Source organism: Sporothrix brasiliensis (genome assembly GCF_000820605.1).
Source record: "Sporothrix brasiliensis 5110 chromosome Unknown Cont14, whole genome shotgun sequence".
NCBI classification, from domain to species: Eukaryota; Fungi; Ascomycota; class Sordariomycetes; order Ophiostomatales; family Ophiostomataceae; genus Sporothrix; species Sporothrix brasiliensis.
In genome coordinates, this window is record NW_024467133.1 from 23672 (window position 1) to 41223 (window position 17552).

The 17552-nt window shown below is 50.1% G+C and overlaps 3 protein-coding genes across 3 annotated transcripts; 1 reads left to right on the forward strand and 2 right to left on the reverse strand.

The window, feature by feature from the left end:
* Positions 1-4917: 4917 nt before the first annotated feature.
* Positions 4918-5559, reverse strand: SPBR_03854 (uncharacterized protein; the record flags this gene model as incomplete). The annotated part of the gene is made up of 1 exon (XM_040762144.1): positions 4918-5559. The coding sequence occupies one exon, from the start codon at positions 5557-5559 to the stop codon at positions 4918-4920; it is 642 nt and encodes a 213-aa protein (XP_040622698.1).
* Positions 5560-7295: 1736 nt separating this feature from the next.
* Positions 7296-8058, reverse strand: SPBR_03839 (uncharacterized protein; the record flags this gene model as incomplete). Its single annotated transcript, XM_040762129.1, has 2 exons — positions 7296-7313; positions 7435-8058. The coding sequence occupies 2 exons, from the start codon at positions 8056-8058 to the stop codon at positions 7296-7298; spliced, it is 642 nt and encodes a 213-aa protein (XP_040622699.1).
* A 2045-nt stretch (positions 8059-10103) lies between these two features.
* Positions 10104-11408, forward strand: SPBR_03755 (uncharacterized protein; the record flags this gene model as incomplete). Its single annotated transcript, XM_040762045.1, has 1 exon — positions 10104-11408. The coding sequence occupies one exon, from the start codon at positions 10104-10106 to the stop codon at positions 11406-11408; it is 1305 nt and encodes a 434-aa protein (XP_040622700.1).
* Between the last annotated feature and the right edge of the window lie 6144 nt (positions 11409-17552).

Sequence of the window (17552 nt, forward strand, 5' to 3'; positions counted from 1 at the left end):
CTTTGATCTTATCTTCAGTCCTATTTGATGTCTTGTCCTTCCCTGTGTATTTTTCTCGGGTTTGTCGTATGTATATCTAATTGCGGCACAGCGAGTATTTTGCATCGTGTCCATGTTAAACGTATGTCATGTCATCTTTCCCTTCTTCCTACTTTTCTCCCACCGTTCTGCGCGGCCCCTGTTGCTCAACAGAATATGGCTGGCCTCAACAGAGCTTGCTTCGTCTTTGCTATGACTCCGCATTTTTTCTAACTTGCAGTTGTCTTGCAAGACATCGTCTTTAACTCTGTGGGAGCACACTCGACCACGTCGTGTGCTGGATTTCATTTATTGCACATGCATATATGTACGCCATACTCTGTCTGTCCCTCATCCGATCCCGCCGTGTGGCTTTTATCTTGTTTCCATAGATTGTTAAAAATTCAGCATACGATGTTGAAACTATTGAAGTGTGAAAAAAATTTCGTCAAGGTCATGGGTGTTTGAGAGTCCCGAATAGTGTACGGTGGTACGGATACGTCCAACATTGAGTCTTTGTGGTAGATACAAAATCGACTCGAGATGTCTTAAGGCCCAGTCGAAATGACTTCATTTTTTTCCCTTGCAATTCTACGACATCCAAAACTGGTAACGCACAGGCATTTATCATTACATTTATCTTATTTCCTTCTGATATTTGTCCCTTTCCGCGCGGGCCTTGTTTATCGGTCAGGTGAGATATAAACAAGATGAATATGACTTTCGACGCAGCTCTATTTTGGATGTGTCACGGGAAGCATTTGTAAGTCGGGGCCGGCAAGGTTTGCTCTCGCATCCCGTTATGTCGCTCATAATCTTCTCCTCTCTCCGCAAAACATGCAGACAGTGTAATTATCCGAGATGGGATACCCACATCTGCTAAACAAAGGGCTAGATTCGGTCGTCGAGACTAAGGACAGTGGGAAAAAGAACAGGGAGCACAATAAACATACGCGTAAAAGTACATATGTAACAGTGACCTGTTGTACCGTCAAGCGATGGCAATGCTCTTGTCTCTAGTTACCTCACCGAACTGTCTATTTTAGTATTCGACTCTTCTTGCCATCTACTCTTTGTTCCCCTCGCTGTTGCTGATGTCAACTTGCAATGCTAATTCTATTACCCCGTCTTTGCGTCACATTGACAAGTCCGTTATGTGCATCAAACAGTATCTGCAATTTACCGGCAGGCTGCGGCAGGCTCGGTAGCCTTGCATTTCCACACACCTTGTCAGCAACTACGAGCCTTTCGTACGCATTGCGGCACCTCTCGGCAGCCAAAACAGCCTTGCAGAGGAGCCTTTCTTAATTTCCTCTCCTGAGCTACATTGAAATGTACCGCGCCCTCTGCGACTAAGACTTAACCGCTTTCACCTGTCCCAGCTTTCTTTTTTTCACGGTCTCGCGCTTTTTGTCGCGCAATCTCAAATGTGAGCTGTAGCAAATAAAAGTATGTCGTAATCTGTATACGAGAGCAATAATCAAGGCAAGGCTGCCACGCTGCGTTTTATTACACAACCTTTTGCATATTCCCTGCCCCGGAGCTTTCAACAACACTATAACATTGCCGTGGTTTAACAAAAGAAACTTTTCACAGACATACGGCGGAGTAATGCAAATGATCTTGGACACGACGTCCTCCCTGCCTTTTTTTACGCTGCGCCATCTTCTTGTTTCCTACATTTTCATCCGGGAGCCGTGAAATTACCACTCGCTGGCTGGGCACAAGAGCAAAAAGAGCAAAAGGAGCTAAACTTGATCCACACGGCCCGCGCATCAAGAGATCCTTGCACGGAAAACCTGGTCAGTGCGGTGTGCCGTCCCCCCTCTCAACCCGCGGCCCTTGTCAACTACGTATCCATGGCAGAAGGAGCGGCCAATATTGTCAATCCCTAGAGTAAAAAGAAAAAGAAAACAAAACGACAACTGCAAGCTTCAGCTATCTTTACCTATGGCAGATGGATAGAGCTGCACCCCGCAGAGAACATCCGTCCCCCCCTTCTTCTTCCTTTTTTATTTATTTTTATTTTATTTTTATTTTATTTTAATTTTATGCCTACTCTTCCCTCTTGCAAATGTAACCGTAAATATTAACCCACCCTCCTTCCTCATAGCTCGACAAAGAAAAGGTTTAGGCATGAACCCGATTTGCACGGATACGATGAACCTATCTTGACCATATTTGACTATAGACAGGGACGGATAGCTGCCAATTGGATGAAACAGGCCAAAAGGGCAGGGACAGATTGAAGTAAATGTATTTCGTAGATGGCGACACCACCACCTTTTCTTTTACTGTGTGCTTGTGATACCGACATTTGAAAGTCTCCGCGTACTTGACATATTGCAAACCCCGTGTCGTTTCTTGTCACCTGTCAACTTTGACGTTCGCCCCGCTTGATGTGATTTGCAACCGTCAAATCCAAATTTCCCCCTCTCCTTGACTGCATTGCCATTCCTGCGGTCAGTCTTTATCTCCTCTTTCTTTCTCAACCTACTTTTTTTCGTCACAATCCTGCGAGACAAAGTGGGCTTGATGGCCCAAAACCTTCACTCTTCGCATCCCAGACAAATGAAGGGAAGCAGATTGAGAGTGGGCCATCAATAGTGCGGCCAGCTTTTTTAATTCTGGCCGGTGCGGTTTAAGTGATTGAAAACGACAGGCTGGGGGCTGTCCTTGGCCCCGCTTAACATCAACCATGCCATCACATTGCACAAATCCCACCCTGGAATCACAATCACTTTGGCCTGTGCTCAATGCATGAAAAGCGAACAAAAATCGACGAGAGGAGGTGGAGAGACGGACAGGGCTAACCAAATAAAGGTGAGAAAGGTAGAAAAAAAAAAAAAAAAAAAAAAAAAAAAAAAAGAAATCGAGTTTCAGAAAGTAATGAAAGTAAAGAGGTACAGAGTACTCCGTAGACAAGAAAAGAAAGGGAGAAAAGCATCGGTTTGCACAGTGGAGCTACGACCAGCTCTGTTGGCCCCATGTCCTCCTGGCTTGGGAAGTCTCCAGGATGTCCAAGGAAAGCGTCTCAAAACTCCCCGTTCTCTTGCAAGGAAAAGCTGAATAGCAAAGACTCCTCTTTCATCACAAATATGTGTGGCGATCAGGGCCGTCGGGGTGCTCACCTTATGTAGCATCGTGAACCAATCCTCGCAACCCTGACCTTCTGACCCTTGAAGGGAAAGAGACTGAATCCTACCTGGCTACCACGTCAAAAATACAGTTCATGCATTCCCGTACATGCCCCGGTCTGGCGAACTGGCCTCGTTTTCGACCGAAGCGATCGGCTAGCTTCTGCTCTCTTTTTATGACACTTGCCCAGAAGAGGCAATACCCCGTTGCTGACGTGAAAACGAGGCTGCTTCGGAGCGAGGACGAGGCATCATCACTCATCGGGCGTGGGTGTCTGGGCCAAAACGAGGACGAGGTCGACAAGCCTTGTCACACTATGGAGACACACAGAAGCTAGAAAGCAGAGGTGAATGCCAAAAGAAGAAAGGGTCGATTTGATTCCCAGCCAACTTGTTTGGAAGTACACGACTTTTTAGGAAAAAAATCGTCTTTCATCTCCCATTCAGCTCCATTCTCAGCTCCGACGTGAAAACATCCGTTCACAGTGGCCACACCTTGGACGTTCTTCGTACTCTGTATTTCTGCCAGGATTGGTGATGAGGACGAGTAACAAAATCAAAAGGACAATACGTCGCACTAAAAGTGGGAAAGACTCATCACATCGCTCGGCCACGAGATATGCACATGAGGGGGTTCGCTCCCAAAGCAAACAGTATCGTGAGCAACAGGATTTTCGGCATGAGGCGGGATGCAGAGTGGTGTGCTAGTGACAGCTTGTGCCTCTACATGTCGTATTAATAGAAACAAGAAGCGTCTGACTAACCTGTTCCGACGTCGTTTAAGGATCGTGGTCGTCCTCATGCAGTGTGATATCGTGCTGAGCAGCGCTACTTCGATCCAGAAAATGAACCGAAGGGAAGCATGTCAGCTGTCAAACAAAAACTACACATCACACGTGCTCTGGATTGTAAATTCGCCGTAATTCTGATTCTTCTCCCACGAGGCACGTAAGGGAAAAAAGGAAAGAAAAAAAGAGGAGAGCACAGACATTGTGGAGAAGGCACAGACAGATGAATGCTTTATTGGCATCTGGAATAATACGGAATACGGAGCACAAACGGCACTTTAACGCCCTCAGATGTCCTTGATTGCTTCTCCTTAATGGCCTGCGTTCATATTTTTTGTACTCATATTTTTGAACAAAAAATATACGGAGTACAGGGCTGCAAAATGCCACCCGTCTTGCACTGCATACTGGCCTGTCTCGGCCATCTTTTATGTCTCTCCAGCGTGTCCAGCATTTATCGCATTGGCTCGATAAGCGGTGAAGGTGTTTTGTAAGACTTTTTATTGACACAGAATCTGCTCCGAACACTTGTGCCGGGCTCGGCATGATGACAGCTCTAGCGCAAGGACCACAAACGACCGTGCTGCTGTTGTTTTCGTCCAACCTCACCACGTTGGCTTTGGGAGATGAAGGAGAGCTTTGTCGTTGACCAGAGACAGTTTTGTCGGTACCCATGTGCTACCGACGTCTCGTTTTCGTTTATCTTCCGTAATACGGGGCATCTTTGACCATCGCCGTGCTCTCTGTTCTTCTGTACCAGGTTTCATAGCACCTTCAAAGCCCAGAAAAGAGAGAGAGAAAGCCTAGAGGGCTGAGAGTCTGCTTTGCAGACGGATGTGTGCGTGCCTCACAGAGAATACAATGCTGCACCCGAGGAAGACCTTAAAAATCTGCTCCTGTTGCTCCACCTATCCCGTCTAGATGTACACTGTCATCGTCGGAAGACCCAAACAGCTCAATCCATCATACTCACATCAAAACGTCATTCGTTTCTGCATATCCTCTGGCACCTTCCAACCATGCGTTACGGCAGCTCGTTTGTACGCGTCAAACGCCTCGGCCACGCCGTAATCTTTGTGAACGTTCCGGGCATCCAACCGCGCTGGTCGGTCCGTTGCACTTATGGCCAGCCGCACCTGCAAGAGCACAGCGTCAATCTGGTAAGCCGGCAACCATCCGGTGCTCGTGAGCAGTTCCAGGCACATGGCACCGCCGCTCGTCACATTGCCACCGCCGCCTTGTAGGAACGGGACGAATCGCGGCCGGATGACCCGCACCAAAGGCGGCGACATGGGGTAGTCTGCGCCAAACCGCAGCTCGCACACAATCGATTGCACGCCCAGGCGTTCCATGTCGGCAGCTAGAGGCAGCGTCCGATCGAAGCTGTGCAGTTCCACAATCCACTGGCACATGTTGTCCATTCGAGTGAAATCAATGTACCAGCCCAGCTCGCTCAACGGTGTGTCTCCCTGTACCTTTTGCATCCTGTCCATTTCACGTCCTAGTGCCCGTTGCGCTTGCGGAGTGCACCACGGCGGAAGTGGCAGTTGCGGAAGCGATGTGTAGTCCAGCGAGCCGGGTTTGAACGACGTCACATGGAGGGGCATTGGCGGCATAGTGTTCGCGGTAGAAACAGTTGTAGTTACAACAGGTGCTGATTTTAAGCTGGGCCTCAGCACAGATTCGCCCGCTTCCGAGTCTGAAAGTAAATCGATGACAACAGCCCCATTTGGTATCTTGCTGGTCGGAGAAGATTCAGTCCTCACTGTGACAGCGGCCACTTGCTTCTTATTCTGCGACCTTCTCACTCCCCTGTCGTTAGCGAGAAATGCTAAATCGCCGGCGTCCATGGTTTTTTCCTCAGGCGATTTAGTCCTCGGTCGCTTCGTATAGCGATTGGTAACGTCCCAAGTATTCGATGGAGCTGGCATCGACGCGTTGGGTACAATGATAACACCACGCAGGGGACCGTACAGCAATCTCTCGGGGTCGTCCTGAAAAAACTCATTTTGAACATTCAGTGAGGTCTGTGATGATTGCCAACGATGTATAGAACTTTGGGGCTGCGTAGCTAATATTTGTCCTGCTGGTAGTCTGGCTGTGTTGGCCGGCAACGGTGTTTGAGCAGCCGAGGGTGCGGCCGTCGTTTTGTACCGAGGACGGCGGTATGGCGCGGCGCTGAACGTGCTGGACAGCAACGAGACTGCCTGTGGTGCTGGGCCCGCAACTGGGGCTGGCTGCGAGAGCGGAGCCGCTGTCGATTCGGGTTTCGCAAAGAGAAAGCGACATCGACTCCAGTTGGCGTATTGAACTACATAATGCGGTGTGTTGCTTATGAATTTTGAGGGTGCATTGATGATCTCATTGAGGCTGACAACAGAGCACAGGTCGAGAAATGCATTGGGCCACTGAGGCTCTTTTTTCAATTTTCCCGCGTATTGGAGACTGACTGTGAAATCAGGACTGAAGTAAACGCCATTACCATATGCACGACCATTCATGGTGATAGAGAAGTCCAGTCCAGTTCGAAGGATACTGTGCCAGTTGCTAATACGACTTCCGTGCCATGCTAGCAACGTAGGATGGTTCGGGTTGTCGGCTTGGGCCAACTGTTGCTGAAACTCGTGGTCGGCTTCGGGCAGCCCCTGCAAGAAACAAAACTGCAAGAGATTTTCTGGTGGAGCGAGCGTGCCGTCGTCTCTCTTTTCCTTGACCATAAGCTTCGGCTCGTGGATTTGCAGGACGCACGATCGATTCGTTGCAATGATCCACCGGAGCAATACGGCTGCAGCGGGCGATACGCCAACGACGGACTTCAAGTCGTTCACCGACGGCTTTTCCAACTCCGACTTCAGGTACATAACCGGCGGTAGAGTGTCAAGCAAAATCAGTAGCTGGGCAGCTTTGTCTTTCGCGGGAATATCGTCAAAGTCTTTTGTGTATCGATATATCTCGGCTCCTCGGTTGCGTATGGTAGTGGATTCGTCGTCGAAGTGGTGAACGTAGACCGTCGAGTTTTCCTCATCCACGCCTGTGACAATCGCGTGTCGTAAATCACTATGTGGAAGGGAGGGTTGAAGCTCTCCCTTCGAGCCTGACCCATTCGCTTCATGAGTCGAGCCGAGAAGTATGTTGTAGCTTAAATTGGCCGCCAGCCTACCCAAGACAATGGCCACCCACTGACCGGGTTTGAATTTTCGGATCGACGATTTGCTATCTGCAGATTTCGACAGAATGAAGGATGTCCTGTCACCGATGTGTCTGCTGTATACACCACTGTGCGGGTCGTGCCAGTCGACGATTTTTAGAGGCAAGCATGTAGGATACGCGCGGACAGGATCGATCGCAGCAGTCAGAGACGACCGTAGCGCTGCATAGCAAAAGTTGATGAGCAAGTCGACAACGTTTGGCTGGCATAATATCTCGTACTCTGCCGAGCGTCCCATGCCAAGACTCATATACTGAAAGAGACAAAGGTCTCGCGAACAGACCGTCGGCTTCAGCGAACGCAGCTTGTCTTCAACGAGGTTGTGGCATACCTGGCAGTATGCTGTGCAATTTGTGAGTTGGTCCATCGCAAACTGCATAGCAAGCAACGGGAAGCTTTTCTGTCGATTGTCCGAGGCATTGTCGTTTCCGGAGGCAGGGAAGCAGGTGTCTCCCTTATTTCGATTTGGGCTCCTGCTGTTCACCACAGCATCCACAGCATCGGCCCACGAGCAAGCGATATCCTCGTGGTACCGTGCTAGGTTTAAAAAGTGGCCATTCATGAAAGAGGCCAAGCTCTTGGATATCAAAATCTTGGAGAAGGTGGCGCCTGTCTTGTCTGGCAGAAGATTATCCTGGTGGTTGTTGCTAATCCCAAAGGCTTCATTGGCATCACTCAGAAACGGTTTGTAGGCCGCACACTTTCCAATGCGAAAAGACAGACCGACGTCCGACTGAGACGAATTAATGAGGGACTCGTACCCCATATAGCGAGAGGTGAGCCGGATGAGCATCACAATGAACATGTCAGGGTCAAGATCCCAAGCCAGCAGCATCTGTGGCGAGAGCCCTAGATCCGAAGTCCGGACGGAGATAGCAAGGAGGTTCTCTGTCGATACTTCGTCCATGCCGGACAGGACGCCAAAATAATACCCATTTTGACGGACGGCTGTAAGATCGACACTGATGCGCTCTGTTCTGGGATGCGGTTGGCCCACAGAGCTGTAGTATATGAAGCTGTTATCTTCGGCGTCGTCCGCGTCTCCGACGTCGCAAGTGTCGTACAAACCAGAATCGTCAGAAGCGTAGCCAGCTTCGTCCAAGACGTCATCTATACCGTTTTGTCCACTACTAGCAGATTTTTTGGCCGTCGTAATATTGACAGAGGATGTCTGGTGTGGGTGGACTGCGCTCGAATTGGCCCACCCGTGTCCCAGAGCCTTTGATGGCGATATTGTAAGTTGGCCTGACTGGATGGTTTCATCATCGCTGTCACAGTCCAAACTGACTTGCTCACCACCTAATCGCGGAGAATCTGTAGCTCGGGGTTTTCTTCTTCTTCGTTGGTTGAGGTATGCAGAGCTGCTGGTTGTTTTAGGCATTTGTACGCCAATGCTGCCACCGTCATTTTCGCTATCGCTATCATGTATAATAATAACGTCCTCTGCGGTAGGTAGCTTGCCAGACCTGGCTTTATCCTGCAAACGGACAAATGCATTGTGTACTTGTTGGATGACTTCGGAAAGAGTTCGGATTTCGTTTGCGCTCTGAACCTTGGTCAGAGCCTGCTTATACCCATCTGGTGCGTGATCCAAGGAGAGAAAGTAGGACTTTGAAGAAGGGTAGCTATCAATGTCTAGGAAGCAGCAAATGTGAGTAAATATGAGAGAAAAAGAAGACAGGCAAGACTTATCGTCTGGCGCAACATAAAACTCGCAGGTCTTACCTCCGCATATGATGGTCACCACAACTGGTAGAGTCAGTTGTTGGTAGCGCATATCAACAATAACAATATCATCAGTACTGTCGAATGTGATGTGTTTGATATAAGGCAGAGCTCCAGATGTGGCCTGGGCCGAGATCACCTCCACATCGGCCACAAGCGCCCTCCTTGGCATGGCTCGGAACCCAGATCGGGTATGTTGAGGCTCAGCAAATGTCGTGAAATGTCTGGTCCGGGGTGTGTTGGAAATGAATGATCTGAGAAAAGGTCCACGAAGGAGGAAGCTGAAAACGATAGTACACAAATGGCAACAAGCGTTCTTGTGTTTGAAGAATGAAGATGTAGTATTTAAAGGACGAACCGCGGGGCAGGATGTAAAGAAACACAGTAAGCAATGCGACTATTCAACGAAGCTCCAAATTCCAGCAACAGAACCCAACCGGCTGGGCAGGCCTAAGCGAGACCGAAGTGAAGTAATCGAGTGGCGATTAGCGAAGTAGGCTTCTGAACGTGACTTGCAGCACTTCTTCACTCAGGCCGGATCTTGTCTGCAGTGTGCCTGTGTTTGTTTGAGGGCGGTGACCGGAAGACTCTGCTGGCGGGGCCGGAGTGCGAACATATTGTCTTGCCCAGCCGTGGCTCAGCTGTTTATTGTTGAATCGTACTGTTTTCACTACGGCAGGAGATGGTGATAGTTGAATAGGGGCAAGGCCATAACGTTGATAAATAAAAACTCGACTTGATACGGAAAGAGGGGGAGGGTATGTAATTCGTAGGGTAACCTAGATCGTTCTTGCCTACTTCCGTCCTGCATCTGCTGCCTCAACCAGATGTGGTACTTTACCAACCCCTGTTCGAAGGGAAAGTGCAACTGTTGCGTCCAACGTAGGAAAGCGCGGCTCAAACCAGTAAAATTGATGGTGCATGCGCCACATTAAACAAGGCCGACGCGCGCGGAGCTTCCACTCTTTGCAAGACACCACATTCGCCGCTAATTTCGCGTAGCTCCCCACAGCCTCGCTAACTGCCTAACTCACCACATCCAAACGGCGTCTCGTCACAAACACCACCAAAATCATCAACCCCACCGAGTTTCCGAACAGTTGATGTGACTACCCAATTTGCGTCTGTACGCAATTGACTCAAACTGCGAGTCCTTCGCCGCCCTAGACCATCGACGCCGGCCTTCCATACCCCAGCCACGTTCTTTGCGACGCGACACCACGAACGATGGCGTGGGACTCCAAAGCAGCGCTTGCGTCCCGGCGCCGAACGAACAGCTCCGCCAACCGGACGTCGGCATTGGCAACGCTGACCTTGCAGCAAAAGGCCGGCACAGCAGTTCCTGTCCATCCAAAGTCCGCGCATGTGGCAGATCCTTTCCTACAAGACTTTCTCCAGCCCGGCTTCGACCCAGCTGCCTACTGGAACGCAACACTCGGAGGCAGTGGCGGCACCGGAGCCGGCGTCGCATCCGGTGTGTCTCGGACACGCTCGCCGGCACCCACCTCCGCATCCACCTCCGGCGCGGCAGGGCGCCTCGCCGCTGCGGCTAGTTCTGCCACCGCCACCGCCGACCGTGCCGCCCAGGCACAAGCAACACTCTCACAACTAGGCGCCCATACATCACGACTCACCACCGTGCTCACACAGTTAACTGACGACATTCTGCGGAGCGGGCGGCGGCTGGCATATGAAGTGCAGCTGCTGCGGGGCGAGACGCTGGGACTGGGTGAGGTTGTGGAGAAGCACCTAGCACTTCTCGAGGAGAGCGAGAGTGGTATTGCCGCGTCGGGTGACAAAGCAGACGCCGAGTCGGCAAAGACGGACGGTGGCGAAGGCACAGAAAGTGGAGCGGCCGCGGCCGCGGTAGCGGCGGCAGCAGCAGCAGCAGGTGATTCGTCCGAATCGTCTACTGAACCGCCGTCGCTTGCTCAGCTCCGTATACTGGCACAAGTGCGGTCCCGCCTCGACGCCGTTATCCGCACATTTGGCGAAGCCATGGAGTTTATCATGCCACCGTCGACGATTTCTGTCTCCTCCGGGTTCCTGTCTGTGTCTGGGCCTGACCAGGAGAGCGGTGGTGCCGGTTCTGCACGTGCAGGTGGATCTCAGGATGCTGCGACAATGACGAGCATGGAAGACAAGGGCCAGAGCATTCTGCGCGGTCTGCGCGACGAGGTCGCCCACCTGCTCGACGGTGCCAATGTAACCGACGGAACCGAGGCCGCTGCTGCACGAGTCGAGGCACTTCGTACGCTGTGTCGCGTCTGGGCCGGCACAGCTGAAGAAAAGGCTCGTTTCAAGTTTATCGAAAGTTTACAGCGGATGGTGGAGGACAAGCAAAGGGAACTGGACCGCGAGCGGGAGAGTAGCCAAGGCAACGGCACTGGTGCCAGTGGCGGCGTTGCTTCTTCTGCGGGCCAGGGTGCCCAGCTCGACGGGTCGACTACCGGCAGTGGGGTGAGCCGAGGCTACGCGGCGGCCGGCTATGGTTTCATTAGCCAGCTGCAAAAGATTCGGAGCGGTTTATAACAACATAGTCACGTACAGTAGTTCAGCTGGTATGCCGTTCAAAGCAATCAAGCGCCATTAAATTGTTCGAATGAGACCGTGTGAATAGTACTAACCTGAGGCCATGGTCGTCCCTACATAATTAATTATTAATGTCTAACATATGTTTTCAAAAGTCATGCCGGGTCCAAGACTCTATTATGGGAGGATGCGAAAGTTCGTCGTGCCAAGCCCGGCCACGGAATAGCCAGCCATCCAAATGTATCTATCAAAAATAAAACTCGAAACGAAACCGTCAGTTCTCCAAATACAAGTAGTAAGTACTCTATGTCGGTATTAAATTCGTGTAAGATGCCTTCTATGAATATGCCCGAAATTAAACTCTAGTCGTCGTCTTATAACCCTTTCGAGATACTTCTCCAACAGATAACCCGTGCATTTTCGCGGAAGACACACGGGAATGGTAGAATAATGATGGTCTAACCACTTGAAACTCCTTCGTTTACTTGCATGCAGAATGTTTTGTGACTCTTTACGAGTTGTTTCTCTGGAGCGAGATATTAACCGATGAAAAAAAATATGAGAAAAAGAACACGTCAGACAGCGACAATAAGGGTTCTACCGTATCAAAAATAGGAAGAAGGCAAAAAGGCAAAACAAAGCAAAAAACTCCTACATCGCCATAATGATCCATCCTTTTTTTACTTTCCTTTGCCATTACAGGCCCCCAAAACAACCCATTAGATTCCTCCGTGTAAATGGAAGTCTCATATATACGGCGTCCGTGAAGGAATGAAATGCAGAGGGAGGCTTAACGTAGAAGTAGAAAGGTAGAAGGCCAAACCGTGATGGACAGAACCAACCCGAATGAATCCTAAGTGTAAAAAAACAAATATGCAAGGATCTAAGACATGCTATACCCCAAAACGCAGACCCCGGCGGTTGCTTTCATGAACCCGTGTTTTCTCCCAAAACATGAAGTGGCGCAAAAGTGGAATAGAGACCATAGAGCAGTCTTCGCAGGAAATGATATAACAGGGGAGAAAATATGATGTAAGTAGGTTAAATGGACCCAGAGAAAGCAGTCAGAAGTAGACCGCAGTATAGACAAACAAATAGCATAAAGGGGGGAAAGAGGAGTGGAATGGATGGCGAATCAGTGCCTAAGGCCGTGAACGTTTAAAATTGTCGAGAATCTGCAGTGATTTTAACTCCAGTTAGTTCAAACGAGGCGTTTTATTGTTGATCGTTCAAGCGCCTCTAGAAGTTCTGGACGCTCTTTTAAGGCCTCAGCTGCATCGACGTAGGTCATCCAGCAGCGATCCCGTTTGCTCTTTTCGGGCCACTCGTTCTCCTCGCTGACGACGGTGCCTTCATAAAACCGATAGAGCGCCTTTTCGCGCTTTTTTGTTTTTGATGGCGCTTTTGGTGGGCGGCTTTCGACAATATCGCCCAGATCGTACTCGATCTGGACAATAATGCCGGCTTCTTCCCAAGCCTCCCTCTGGGCGGCCGACTGGCAATCTTCGTCGGTTTCCCAGCCGCCTTTTGGCAGAACCCAGCCTTTTCTCCGGTCTGATTGGATGAGTAGAACAAATCGTTTGTCTTCAGTCAAGGGCACAACACCAGCAACTAGCCGTTCGCCTTTTGAGTTATATCCTAATAGGAGAGGCCAACTGTTAGCATAACTACACGGCAACGCAGAAGATTATTATGATGAGGTTCTCTAAAACTGCGAAGCTTACTCTGCTTTGAACGCCCGGTTCTCGACTCCATTGACCGGCTACTTGTTGTTGTGCTTGAAGCCATTTCGCGGGGCTCCGATGTAGGAAAGGAATGCAAGGAGGTGGAGAGAGACGAAGTTTCGAGGCGTACTCAGAAACGAAAACGAGATATTGTTTGTAGATGTACAAGTAGCTGATACAGTTCTTAATCAACGGATTTCCGTTGCAAAAACAGCTGCAGGGATATTTGCTGAATGCGACGGTCTTCGATATAGAAAGGCCGACGGGGGTAGTTGCAGAAAGGCGGGCTTTCTTTATTGAACGAGCGGCATAGTCGTATCGATAGACATGTATGTGCGGTGTATAGTTAAAAGTACGCGGTTTCGTTCGTCGGCAACAGGCAAGGCTTTCGCAGAATCGTGTCTGTCGTGAGGAATGATTGGTCGCGTGCGCTCGGTACAAAAACGTCTGCCCTCTTCTTTTGTCCTTTGTTCTGGTTTTCACCACCAAACCCGTAACCAGCTGCAAAGCGGTTGTTTAGAATCAGTTTCCCGTGGAACACAAAAGGTAGCTGTTGTGTAACCGATAGATCTGGGGTGTCTGAATCGAGGCAATTGCTAAGTGCTACGGCACAAAAAGACTTGAGGCTGTGTGAAGTTGCGAGGTCGGCCCACACTATCGGGATGCAGCGCGATGAGGGGACCTGTAGATCTGTGTAGTAACCCTGACGGAGAGCCTGGCGTTCGCATCTAGAGGGAAACCCTCGACAACTCGGAATTAGGGCGTAATAAGCGACGGAGAACCGGACTGTTAGAGAGCGAAGGCAAGACAAGGGAGGAGTAAGTAATGGGCGTCAAAAGCGCTAGAGAGCTGCGTAATTGGGGTGATCTAGCTTCGGTTCTGCGTAATGGAGATCTCTCAGCTGAAACGTCAACCCTCCGTCCAGTTCACAGACGTGACGAGAGTGCCTTTTGTTTTTGAGGTCGGTCGTCGCGAGGAGAATTGTCGGCCGCAGTGAGACGCAAAGGACCACGCTGTAGAACCGCGATTCACTGTTCAGCAGATGTTCGCTTTGGGTGACGGTAAGAATCGTCAAACGAGGGTGATGCGAACAAGACCAAGCAGAGTTAAGTGTAGTGCGTCAGAGGGAAACGCCAAGAAGGTGATGCTGAGGGAGAGAAATGTACTCTGGCTTGTGCAAGAAGAGCTGGGGATGCGACGCAAATGGAACCGCAAGTCGGAGGTACGACGTAAGCGTGACCGTGCCCGAAGTCACAAGAGCAACAGCAGGTAGATTTTGCCACGGAACGGAGGGCGCGGAGACGAAGGTGTGGTGATGGCAAAGTCCGTGGCCGTGTTGGCAGCGGTTTGGAGGACGAGTTAATGTAAATAAGAAGAATATATCTCCTGGCTGGAGAGTCCAGTTGAAGACAGACGGAAGTCTCGTGCCATAACAGAGGGAGGTGCGAGGGGCAACACCTGATGGTGACAACTAGACTGATATATACAGAAAAAAGACGGTTTGAGGAACCGAAAGGGCCAGGCCAGAAAAAGTTGGAGCCAGGGTAAGAACGAGGGAGGAAGTAGGGCAACGAACTAAGAAAAAAAGGAAGCTACGAGTAGTTTGGGCAAAGCTTCGTTTTTGGTGGTGCGTGGGTTGCAATGACAGCTAACAATTTCTAAAGCTTTTTCGTTTTATTTTTTGTCAACGGAGTTCAATTTTCCCCCCTAAACCCTTTGCTGTTTGGAAAGTCGTTCGTTACATCATTTTTCTCGGTCGCTGAGACTCCTGTTGTTTGCCGCATCTGCGTTTTGTTAATTTTAATTATTCGCTACTTCGGTGAAGCAAATTTGTTGTCTTCTTTCCTTCTGGATTCTCTTTGCTAGTCACAATGTGGAATGCGCATACGACGCTGCAGCTACATGGACACCCACATTGAGACACCTGCCGCAGTTTGCGTGGGGTGTAATAAGTAATGCACAGGAATACCGAGCTTAGGGGGAGGAAGCAGCGATGCATGATGCGAAAGAGGCGAACTGCCAGGCATCTAGTAAAGTGACTTGCGACAAGTTACCCCAAGTAGAGATTTAGGTCCATGGTACTTTGCGGAGCACGTGCGAAGGTACCGGACAAAACGACCTTGCGCGGGGTGGCTCCTGCCTCCATAAAACACGAAAATGGACAAGAATATACGGTTTACTCGATGGCCTTTATGACACAGACGACAGACGTGCCTTGCAGGTCTGGAAGAGAACGACTCTTTGCACCTCAAGGCGACAAGCCTGTCCGGGATTGGCCATGTGAACATCCTGCGTTGAGGTGCACGTTGTGGTTGGCATTTGCTGTTGACTATATGTTTGTATCCTCATTGCCTTCGTTTTAGTTGGGGCGGGCGAACCGGGCCTATCGCTCTTGCTCTGATTGCCCGATCTGGGTTCGCTCAAAACCTATTTTGGCGGCCAAAACAGAAGGAGCGACCACTGTCGTGTGTCCAGACCCCACCAAACTAACCACCCCCTTTCAACCCACCATTTTCGCTTCCTCTCACCTCCTCCCCATTGTTCTGTCTCTATTCTGTACTCTTCCAAATGGCCCAGCCTTTTTGCCCTCCCTATCTAGCCTTTTGTCCAGGGCCTCTTCGTGTTTCCACTACTTGTTCATATTGAGGCGCTACCACATTACATCACCGCCCCAGTTACCAGACCACTGGCCTGACCGCTCACCCTTCTTTGCCCGATTCCTTGCCGCTTCCGCATTTTCGTCCCTTGGGCCGCGTCGGCGACACGATCGGCATGTCCTGCTTTGGCTGTGCTTTGGTGTTGAGTTGCCCCTGAATTCTCTCTCGTTTAGCTTCATAAGCAAGTTAAGTTTACCACGTCGGAAGCTGTCTTGACTGGCTGGCACAGTTGATTACTGCTGTGCATCCCACACCATAAGATACATCGAAACCAGTCGTTCGCCGTTCACAACCCACGACCTCCCACAACACAAGATGACAGATGCACTGCATTGCGTCTACGTCGTCTCCTCTTATTCTTCGCAACATCTGGATTGCGCCGCGGTCTCCGAGGACGGGTTTTCCGCTGCTGGCATAGCGGAGAAACAGCCGATAGTACTCTTCACGACTCCGGCTCGACCGGCACCCTCCCTTTATGCCGCTCGGTTTGGCACCCACTGAACAGTTTGTCACAGCAGCTGGAGTAAACCGCCAACAACTAGGCTGCTCCAGTTTTAAATAGCCTCATTTAGGCACTACCGAGCTTCGGCGGGCCTGGTGGCACACTGACACACAAGGCGCATACTGCTCTCCATTCAATGCCCTGGTCTCCGTGTCCAATTGTTAATATCATCCAAAATCTGTCGAGCTTTTTCACTGACAACTTCTTCGACGGACGACCTTGACAACGCTGGTGCTTTTACGCTCTCTGCCCTTCACTTCCCGCCCTACGCCCTTTTATCTCGCCATATTTCTCGCTCGCCGCCTTTATCACAATACACCGAGACCGCTCCCTGCGAACCCGCCACCATGGAACACCCTGAAATGAGCTCTCCGAGAGACCGCTTATCATATATCATGCCAATTGGTGAGTTGCAAGCTCTTTCCTCCAGTTGGTTTTGTGACTTTGTGCCTATTTTCGCTCCGTGGGTTGTGTTGTGTTTACGGCGTGTAACTGGTAACACGTTTTCTCAAAAGCATATGCACGAGCTGTGCTGTGCTGCGAACAATTGTGTGCCGGTTCTATGAAAGTGACTTGCCTGCCTCACCTGACAGACTAACCTACCTCTCACCACAAAATCCACCCAGCACTTCATTGTACCCTCTCGCCCAACCATTCACCCTCGTGCATCTTTTGGCCCCGACCGTTGGCTCATCTCTCCCTACAGCGACATCTGTCCAATTCGCATTCCCCCCACACCACTTTGTTCATAGGCGTCGTGGCCGTAGAACATGCACCAAACACACCAAGATTTTTTAAGCTTTTTTACAATTCATTTGTCCTGTCAGGGCTCGTGAGATCCGATCCACCTTCACCAAACCTACCTTCACTATTAAGTCTTTTTCTTATGTCTACCACACCACTCCCTTTGTGCTCGTTTTCTCATATAACGACCTTCAACTTTTTCTTTCAGTCGAGTCGTCTGCAGGTGGACCTAATGTAGGTTACGGAACCAGATCATTGTGTATCCCCATCTCCTCCTGTGTTCCTTGCCCAGCAGCGTGGGACGTTCCTTCACTCTCCGTTGCCCACGTATTACGTTTTAATTCTGGTCCAGACACCCATGTGACTCATTTTTGTATTCCGTCTCGACATTCGTGTTTTCATGTTTTGTATCCTGGTCGTGCAACTGGTCATTTGCGATGCCTCGTCAGACCTCGTTCCTGCTCAATCCTGTTCCGTACTCACAAAGTTTGTCCTTCTTTTAGGTTACTGTAACTCA